The sequence below is a fragment of the Schistocerca serialis genome, chromosome 3, assembly GCF_023864345.2.
Source record: "Schistocerca serialis cubense isolate TAMUIC-IGC-003099 chromosome 3, iqSchSeri2.2, whole genome shotgun sequence".
Taxonomy (NCBI): domain Eukaryota; kingdom Metazoa; phylum Arthropoda; class Insecta; order Orthoptera; family Acrididae; genus Schistocerca; species Schistocerca serialis.
This window is the reverse complement of record NC_064640.1, coordinates 343,396,765-343,407,047: the sequence shown is the minus strand read 5'-3', so window position 1 is coordinate 343,407,047 and position 10,283 is coordinate 343,396,765. Positions and strand designations below refer to the sequence as shown.

The window sequence follows — 10,283 nt, the reverse complement described above, 5'->3', positions numbered from 1 at the left end:
GTAGAAATATTATCTGTAACGTTTCAGAATAGGGGTACAGTATTTTACTTTCTTTTATGAAATCAACCTTCAGGACAACGTAAGTAGTTCAAGTGTATTGGGTATGATTTTATTCATACTTGTTTCGAAATTGCAGTACCAAATCCTAGATATTTGTAGCCTAGCTCCTATTGCAGATATTTGTAGCCTAGTTCCTATTGCCAGGAATCTTAACTTCACCATCAGCCACTCATATGGCGAAATTGCTCTCCTCATACAAGTTTGATTACTAGGATTTGTCAGAGTCAAAAGACAACTACACATTTCTAAATCCATACTCAAATAAGTACCCAAGTCGTGGAGTTCGCCCTGCAACATGTGAAGTAAATTTATGCGCGACAACGCCTTCCTTTAAGTAGCCACTATGTAGAGCATTTTAATTTGTCTTTCTGTTTCTCGCATTTTGTTTGCATATTTTTAGCAACACAAATTAGGAACACAGACCGTAATAGAATTTCCTCCATTTTTGAATAGATGATATAGACTTACTGTACGAGGGTGTAGTCGCTTGTCATTGAAATTTCTTTTTTATGCCGGTAGATGGCGGTCGAGCAATACATTGGAACTTGTGTGTGAACATACATTTTCAGCGATCTAATACATGCACAGTTATGTGCGCAGATATCTGCGCATCTGCACATACACATTGTTGCATTTGGACGAAATATGTATGTTATGCGAGTGCTTTGTCTATTTGTTTTACATCAGTGTGCCTCTTCAACTAAATTTGCTGAAAACGATAACATACTTAATAACACCGGATATTAGTTTACATTGTAGCAATGTGCATCTATTCCGATTTCCATGAACAAATGTTTCTCCTTGCTATGGGAAAGATTTCATCCGGGAATGCGCGTTCCTTCATGCACTCTTTGCATTGCTTTAGCAAAGTTCATAGGTGGAAACAAAGATTCTAGACTTCTTAGGCTATTGACTTACCACCCTGACCTCTATTGGAAGTGTAAATCTTATGGGAATTGACAGTTCGAGCTTCAGTGTTGATTGCGAGGAGAGGGAGAATGTCGGAAATAGACGATACGGCTGTTTTGGACGTGTCATCCGAATGCAAGTCCTTAATGTTGCAGAGGCAGTGTAGCAGGGATACAGATGTCATGTCTAATTACAGTACTTCATTGGATGATTCCGTGGTACGATGATATTATCTCAATATAATGTGCCGAAATATGCCTCACATAGAAAAGCTTTGAATGACCCTCTAAATATTTCGTAGTAGTAACTTCCATAATCCTTTCAGGTTGCTTCCCCATCAGTTGAGAGCTTTTCAACGCTGCCAGACCAGGAATTGTCAGAGTTTGGTGTTGATACAAGGGATTTGGTGGTGAAAGTTGATAATCCACAGAAGCACCTTGACACACTGGAAACATACATAACATTTCGTATTACAACAAAGGTACGTCAACGACACATTGCGTATTGAACTGCGACATTGACGTTGCGCATAACTTACAGAAACATTTTTCAGACGACGCGAACCGAGTACGAGGAAACTGAATACGTAGTTAGGAGGAGGTACAATGATTTCGTTTGGCTTCGTCTGAAACTGGTTGAAGCGTTTCCAACTCATCTAATTCCAGTAAGTGTAAAAATCATGCTTACAGGATAATACTTCCGTAGTTATCGGTAAGTTATGCCTTTGTCAAGACGAAACACGTCCCCAATCTCTCTGTAGTGTTTATTCACATAAAGCAGTCATAATCAACAAATTGGCTGTTATGACACATTATTGTCGATAAACATAGCGTGTGTTAGCACACGCCAGAAACGAGATTTTGTATCAGTTTTAGCTGAAGTATTTGATTGGCATGAGAAATAGCTAAATGTAAGCTGTTAGATATATACAATAAACCAAAAAGTGCTCATTTTACTATTGTGTAACAGAAGACAGGTTCACTGAATTTTAGACCAATATTTCTAACATCCATCTCTTGCAGACTCCTAGAGTTTATTCTGTGCCCTTAAGATCATGATGTTTCTAAAGGAAAAGCTTTTCTCTAAGAATTGAGGAAAAACAGAACGCAGTAATTATACAAGATAATCATGCAAACAGTAGCTGTAGGTGAACAGCTAGATTGTCTTCTTTAATTTCTGGAAGACATTTGGCACTATACTACATTGATGTGCAAGATCAGCACAAATATGTGATTGACTCAAAGGATATTTATCAGTTGGAAACTGGTATGTTACACTGGACGGCAAACTTTCAACAGAAAAAAAGTGACATGGAGTTTGCTGCCAGAAAGTGTAATAGGACTGCTAATGCTCTGTGTATACAGATAGCAGATAATGTCAACACACTGTATGATTGTAAGGCAATGCATTGAAATTTGTTCGCTGTTTGCACTTGATGTGATGAATGGCAGCTGTGGGTCATTTAAGTGTAATGTCCAACCAGAAGCAGATAGTATTACAAAATTAGCGGTAAAATTCTAGGACTTCTTGGGTAGTTCAAAAATCTGATTATAGGACTAGGAAGTGATAGAAAATTAAATGAATATATGAAATCAGTAGCCGGGAAGACGGATGAAAGTCAGATTTAGTTCAATGGTTCTTATAAAGTTCTGTAAAGGAAACTTAAGTCTAGTGTGACAAAACTCTTGATTTGTAGGCGGCCTAAAGTGTTAAGTCCTTTAAAGTGCGAGTGGCAGTGAACACTGAAAAACTTTAAGCACACACCTCTAGGATGGATAAGTCAATACATCTGCACAAATGTATAACACAGGTGCTCAGGGAATTTGATTCAGTTGGTCAGTGATGTCCTCTTGAAAACCTAGTGCATAAATTTAGAGAACCAGTGTACAAATAACTTGAATTGGAACTCTCACATAGCTAATGTTGTGGGGAAAGCTAGCTGAAGACTGATTTATTGGTGAAACACTTAGAAGATGCAACAGGTCTGCTAAAGGGACTGCCTACACTAAGCTTGTTCAACCTCTGCTAGAGCATTGCTGTGCTGTATGGGATCTTTACCAGATAGGATTGATGGAAGACACAGAAAAAGTCAAAGGAGGGCAGCTCATTATGCATTATCACAAGGGGGGGGGGGGATGTCAGATATAAATGAGTTTTGGTTGACAGTCATTAAAACAAAGGTATTTTTCATTGCAGTGAGATCTTTTCACAATATTTCAATCAACAACTTTCCCCTCCAAATGAGGAAATAGTGCCTGCTGACAGGAGGAGTTATTGTAATAAAATACATTACAGCTTCCTCAGAATGATTTAAGTGTTTGTTCTTCCCTGTGTGCTGTTAGTGTGGAACAATAGAGAATTAACTGTGAATTGCAGAGAAGTATGTTGCTGTAGAATATCCAAACGACACTGCAGACATTCTGCTGCCTCCGCTGCATGTATTAAGTGACAGTGTAGCAGTTAAGACAACAGATTCACATTGAAGAGGATTAGGTTTCAAATCCTTGTCTGTCCATAGAGATCTAAGGTGTGAAATTGATATCCTGTCCTGTGCTAGCACACTAATATGCTTTGCTGGTGACTACAGTGTTGATTGGTATTGTATTGGTTTCAAATGCTGCTGTTTAGTTATGTATGGTTGCACTGCACATGGTCTAATGTTGCATCTGTATCAGCACTAAGGATTTTGACCTGCCACCTGTAATATTGCAGCAAGCTGTTAGTGCCACATGTTTCATAATTGTCCTGCAGCTGTATGTGGTATGCAAGAGAAATTATTTGGAACCACCCATATGGAATAGTCATTTGGGAACCAAACAAAATGACTAGAGCTTGATGCAGTTGGCTTGCATGTTGGTAAAAAGGTATGGACAGAGCCTCACCCAAGCTTGCTTATGAACCCTGGACCACAGCTGTAGTAGTTTACACACACTCTTCATCATATATTATTAATTATATTTAACTCAAGATGAAAGCATACTCTAATGCAGGATGAATTACATTGATCTATTTTATAGAATTGGTAATATTATGGCAACAAACGTTGAAAATAAAATAGCTTGATGGTAGGCAGCTTCAGTTTTTCAATTGCTCCACATAAAAAAAATTCGTGATGTGTTGACTACTTCACTGTTCTAAACTGAATACTGTTTTTTTGCCACCTTCATACCATGTACTCAGTAACGCTGTACTGTGGCATGGTCTCATGGCTCACGAATAAAGCGCTTGTTCTTTAAGTACGTAAATGAACTTTAAAACTGTACTGTCATTCATTGCCGTAGACTGTAGACTACTACTGGCATCTGTGATGGCTGCCATAATGTGGCTAGCATGTGGAGTATAGTCTATCATGCCACACTGTTCTGCAGGAAAACCACTCCCTCATGATTCTCGAGTGATGTGGAGGTGTGTGTAAGGAAGTAAAGCACTTTGCCTCCACATTTGTTCATGTATACATCTTTTTTGCAAGAATGAAAGTTTTGGAGATAGTATATGGACATACTCCATATCTCATACTCTGCAGAGAAAGAATGTTGTCAATCCTGTAAGGCTGCTGGTAGTGTTGTGAACAGTACCAGACTGTGTGATTTGAATCCCCAGTAACATTTCATTGTATTATTACACTCTCCATCAGCTGCAAATATAATGTTTTGTGGTTTTCTAAAGAAACAATAAAGTTCTTTTGTTTGAGAATAATTTGTCAGTAACTGCAGTGTAATATTATATTGTGGTTGGTAACTATTACTGAAACTGTTCTCAGACAATTTACTTTCAATAACTGATCAGAGATTCAGGGAGAGCATAAGGGAACAATTGACAGGAATGGGGGAAATAAATACAGTAGAAGAAGAATGGGTAGCTTTGAGGGATGAAATAGTGAAGGCAGCAGAGGATCAAGTAGGTAAAAAGACGAGGCCTAGTAGAAATCCTTGGGTAACAGAAGAAATATTGAATTTAATTGATGAAAGGAGAAAATATAAAAATGCAGTAAGTGAAACAGGCAAAAAGGAATACAAACGTCTCAAAAATGAGATCGACAGGAAGTGCAAAATGGCTAAGCAGGGATGGCTAGAGGAGAAATGTAAGGATGTAGAGGCCTATCTCACTAGGGGTAAGATAGATACCGCCTACAGGAAAATTAAAGAGACCTTTGGAGATAAGAGAACGTCTTGTATGAATATCAAGAGCTCAGATGGAAACCCAGTTCTAAGCAAAGAAGGGAAAGCAGAAAGGTGGAAGGAGTATATAGAGGGTCTATACAAGGGCGATGTACTTGAGGACAATATTATGGAAAAGGAAGAGGATGTAGATGAAGATGAAATGGGAGATATGATACTGCGTGAAGAGTTTGACAGAGCACTGAAAGACCTGAGTCGAAACAAGGCCCCCGGAGTAGACAATATTCCATTGGAACTACTGACGGCAGTGGGAGAGCCAGTCCTGACAAAACTCTACCATCTGGTGAGCAAGATGTATGAAACAGGCGAAATACCCTCAGACTTCAAGAAGAATATAATAATTCCAATCCCAAAGAAAGCAGGTGTTGACAGATGTGAAAATTACCGAACTATCAGCTTAATAAGTCACAGCTGCAAAATACTAACACGAATTCTTTACAGACGAATGGAAAAACTAGTAGAAGCCAACCTCGGGGAAGATCAGTTTGGATTCCGTAAAAACACTGGAACACGTGAGGCAATACTGACCTTATGACTTATCTTAGAAGAAAGATTAAGGAAAGGCAAACCTACATTTCTAGCATTTGTAGACTTAGAGAAAGCTTTTGACAATGTTGACTGGAATACTCTCTTTAAAATTCTAAAGGTGGCAGGGGTAAAATACAGGGAGCGAAAGGCTATTTACAATTTGTACAGAAACCAGATGGCAGTTATAAGAGTCGAGGGACATGAAAGGGAAGCAGTGGTTGGGAAGGGAGTAAGACAGGGTTGTAGCCTCTCCCCGATGTTGTTCAATATGTATATTGAGCAAGCAGTAAAGGAAACAAAAGAAAAATTCGGAGTAGGTATTAAAATTCATGGAGAAGAAATAAAAACTTTGAGGTTCGCCGATGACATTGTAATTCTGTCAGAGACAGCAAAGGACTTGGAAGAGCAGTTGAATGGAATGGACAGTGTCTTGAAAGGAGGATATAAGATGAACATCAACAAAAGCAAAACAAGGATAATGGAATGTAGTCTAATTAAGTCGGGTGATGCTGAGGGAATTAGATTAGGAAATGAGGCACTTAAAGTAGTAAAGGAGTTTTGCTATTTGGGGAGCAAAATAACTGATGATGGTCGAAGTAGAGAGGATATAAAATGTAGGCTGGCAATGGCAAGGAAAGCGTTTCTGAAGAAGAGAAATTTGTTAACATCCAGTATTGATTTAACTGTCAGGAAGTCATTTCTGAAAGTATTTGTATGGAGTGTAGCCATGTATGGAAGTGAAACATGGACGATAAATAGTTTGGACAAGAAGAGAACAGAAGCTTTCGAAATGTGGTGCTACAGAAGAATGCTGAAGATTAGATGGGTAGATCACATAACTAATGAGGAAGTATTGAATAGGATTGGGGAGAAGAGAAGTTTGTGGCACAACTTGACCAGAAGAAGGGATCGGTTGGTGGGACATGTTCTGAGGCATCAAGGGATCACCAATTTAGTATTGGAAGGCAGCGTGGAGGGTAAAAATCGTAGAGGGAGACCAAGAGATGAATACACTAAGCAGATTCAGAAGGATGTAGGTTGCAGTAGGTACTGGGAGATGAAAAAGCTTGCACAGGATAGAGTAGCATGGAGAGCTGCATCAAACTAGTCTCAGGACTGAAGACCACAACAACAACAACAACTGATCCTGTTACATACATTAACAACATTCATGAAATAAACATTTTATGTTGTATATTTGATTTCATAACAACGTAGAGTTTTTTCTGCAGGTGAAACAGAAACTAAGAACGCAATCGAAAATTTTCACAAGCTGGTTGTGGGCAGTTATTTCATCTAGGTATATTTGGGATTAGTAAACAAGGTAATACTGCACTGAAAGACTGATGATGTAATGAACATGGCAGAGAAAAAAAGCCTCAAGAAATTAATAAATGATGGTCTCACTAGCAGTATGAAAACATTAGTAAAGCAAAAGCTGAAAAACTAATTGGACCACCTTGGGAATAGGGGATTTTGGGTGGAGATGTTATTAACACCTTGAAACTTCTTAAAGACTGGAAAATATAAAGGCACAGTGAAAAAAAGGTTTTAACCAGGGATGTAATTGTAACAATGGTGTAATGAATGAATGAATGAATGAATGAATGAATGAATGAATGAAATTTTATTGTCGTTTAGCTATTACAGCAATTGACAAAGTAAAGTTACATATATACAAGTTATACAGCATATATATACATGGGTTAAAGATCAATATGTGGTATAGGTTTTACATAAAATACAATATTTAAAATGAAATAATATGAAAGCATTGCATCATAACTGATTCAGTTAAAGAAATTATGCTGCACACTCCAAATCGGTACCACTATGATATTTTACAGTCGTAAAATTCCTGAAGTGAGTAGTATGGATTTGCAGCTAACCAACTGAACAATTTGTCTTTAAATAAATCAAATGGAGCTTCTACCCATTCTAGTGGCAAATTATTAAACATCTTCATACCCACCACTTCGTAGCTGTTCAATGACTTGGATAATCTGTAGTAAGGTATGTCAAGATTGCTACTATTTCTGGTTCCATGAGAGTGTACATCTCTTCTATGCTGGTATTCTGATAAGTTGCTCTTTATATGCAGTAGGGCAGTGTAAATATACCAGTTAATATTTTTAAGTTGACAAACAGTGGTTTGCAGTGGGCCAGTTTATCACTGTTTGTGATAATTCGAATTACTTTCTTCTGAAGTACCAAAATGTCCTGAAGGTGTGAGCTATTGCCCCTTATTAAAAGCCCATAAGATATAATACTTTGAAAAAAAAGCAAAGTAGGCTGATCTTAAATAGGCCGCAGGTACATGGTTTATTAAATTCTTTAACAAATACACCACTCTAGACAGCCTTGAACTAATGTATTTAATATGTGGCTCCCAAGTCAGTTTAGTATCTATAACAATACCTAAGAACTTAACACTATTCTTGAAGTCTTCTGCTGGCGGATCTCTCAAATTAAATACAATCTTTTGAGTTTTACTCTCATTAAGCAGGAACCCATTAGCTCGGAACCAGACTGATGCCTGTGATATTGTCGTTTGCCACAGTTTGGAGCATATCAATGTCTGAGCTGATATTGAAAAAAGTGGTATCATCTGCATAGAGAATGGAATGAGTATTTATGTAGGATGGTAGATCGTTTGTCATTAGGATTAATGGCAGAGGTCCTAATACTGAGCCTTGTGGCACACCGCACTTAACTTCAGCTAGCTGTGATCTCTGTTTACCAATACAAACAATTTGTCTATGGTTGCTGAGGAAAGATTCAAAAATGTTGTAAACTTCACTGTTTTGATTCCGTAATAAACTAGTTTGTTGAGGAGTGAAATATGCTCCACAGAATCGAAGGCTTTGCTAAGATCACAAAAGGTAGCCTGAGCAAAATTTTTTTCCTTCATAAGCATTAAGCGCTTTTTTAATCAGGGAGTCAATGGCATGGACTGTGGATTTGCCCTTCCTAAAGCCAAATTGTACCGCAGTAATAATGTTATTACATGTCAGATTATCACACAACTGGGAGTTGATGATGGATTCCAAAACTTTAGATAAAATAGGTGTCAGGGATATTGGGCGATAGCTAGATGGGCAATTTTTGTCTCCTTTCTTGTAAATTGGCACTACCCTAGATAATTTTAATACTTCGGGGAATACTCCTTCAATTAGACATCTATTTATACATTTAGTAAAAGGATATACTATGTAGCCAATTATCTTTTTTAACATATTACAAGAAATACCATATATATATCTTCACTATCAGAGGGTCTAAAGTTATTTTCGTACATCTGGTGTGACCTCTTTTAAAAGGAATTTATCGTTCAGGGTGTAGTCTACATTATGGTATTTAATGAGATCAGCAACAGTCTCTTGTGGCCTCACAATGCTTTCCCTAATTTGGTTAACAGATTTTATACAATAGTTATTAAATTCGTCTGCTGAAGTCACTACCTCAACTTTCTGCTTGCTTTTGGCCACTGAATTTATTATAGTCCATGCTTTTCTGCATTTATTTTTTGATGACTCAATGCTGACTAGGTTATGTTGTTTTTTGGCCTCATTTAAAGCATACTTATATTCCTTTTGTGCTCTTGAGTACCTTTGTTTAGCCATATCAGTTTTCTGAAGTCTGTAAGAATCTCTATACAACAACAGCCTTCTTTTCATATTGGCTAGTTCAGCGGTATACCATGGACTCTTATCCCTATGTCTATTACTGTTACTTTTAGGGTTAACTTTACATTTGTATTGAGGACAGTTGGTCTCGAATATATTTAAGAAATAATGAAAAAATCTATCAAACAATGTATTGGCAGAGCCCTGAGCATTATTGTTAAACAGATGTGACCAATCATAATTACTGAGTGAGACCATGAAATTAGACAATTTTTCTTGCGTTATTGGTCTTGTGATGACTATTTTAGGCTCTTTAAACTCCTTATACTCCATGTTATGCCTATCTGTACCTATTTTTACCCAAACTGACTCGTGGTCCAAGAAATCGAAGACAGCTACATCTGAAGACAGTAACTCTCTATTGACATTTGTAAGTATGTTGTCGAGACAAGCGGACTGTCTTGTGGGTTTGCAGTTCGTAAAAATGAAGTTGAATTGTCGTAACAGGATTTTAAATTCATTTACAGTTTGCACATCTTTGTTTACATCAAATGCGGCATTGATGCCACCACCAATCACAATACTATATTTCTTCCACTGAGGACTAAGAAAGAAATTTAGTAAAGTCTCAAGTTTTTCTAAAAATATTATAAAGAGATACAATAGCAATTTTTAAATGATCCAGATATATGCCTGTGGCTTCAAAATGTATCTCACTGCACAAAAATCCTAGATCTAGCTCATTACTACAATTTATTAATCCCTTCTTAATGTAAATTGATACACCCCCATGAATATCTTGCTCTCGGCTAAAACTGTTTGCTGAGTGTAAATCATCTAGTACATGAAAAGATATTTCATTTCCTTTACACCAGTGCTCACTTAAGCATAATGCATCAAATAAGTTCTCATTTGCAAATTCGTTTAAAATTGTGTGTTTTCCACTTATACTTTCAATATTGAGATAACCTATCTTGAAAGA

At 37.3% G+C, this 10,283-nt stretch overlaps 1 protein-coding gene across 1 annotated transcript in view; it reads left to right on the top strand.

Annotated features, from left to right (window-relative positions):
* The first annotated feature begins 922 nt into the window (after window positions 1-922).
* Window positions 923-10,283, top strand: part of LOC126470152 (sorting nexin-7-like) — a 144,413-nt gene continuing 135,052 nt past the window's right edge. Inside the window, exons 1-3 of the mRNA XM_050097770.1 lie at window positions 923-1,187; window positions 1,295-1,450; window positions 1,523-1,633. Coding sequence (XP_049953727.1) covers window positions 1,059-1,187; window positions 1,295-1,450; window positions 1,523-1,633 — 396 coding nt within the window. The 5' untranslated portion in view covers window positions 923-1,058. The remainder of the gene's footprint in view (window positions 1,188-1,294; window positions 1,451-1,522; window positions 1,634-10,283) is intronic.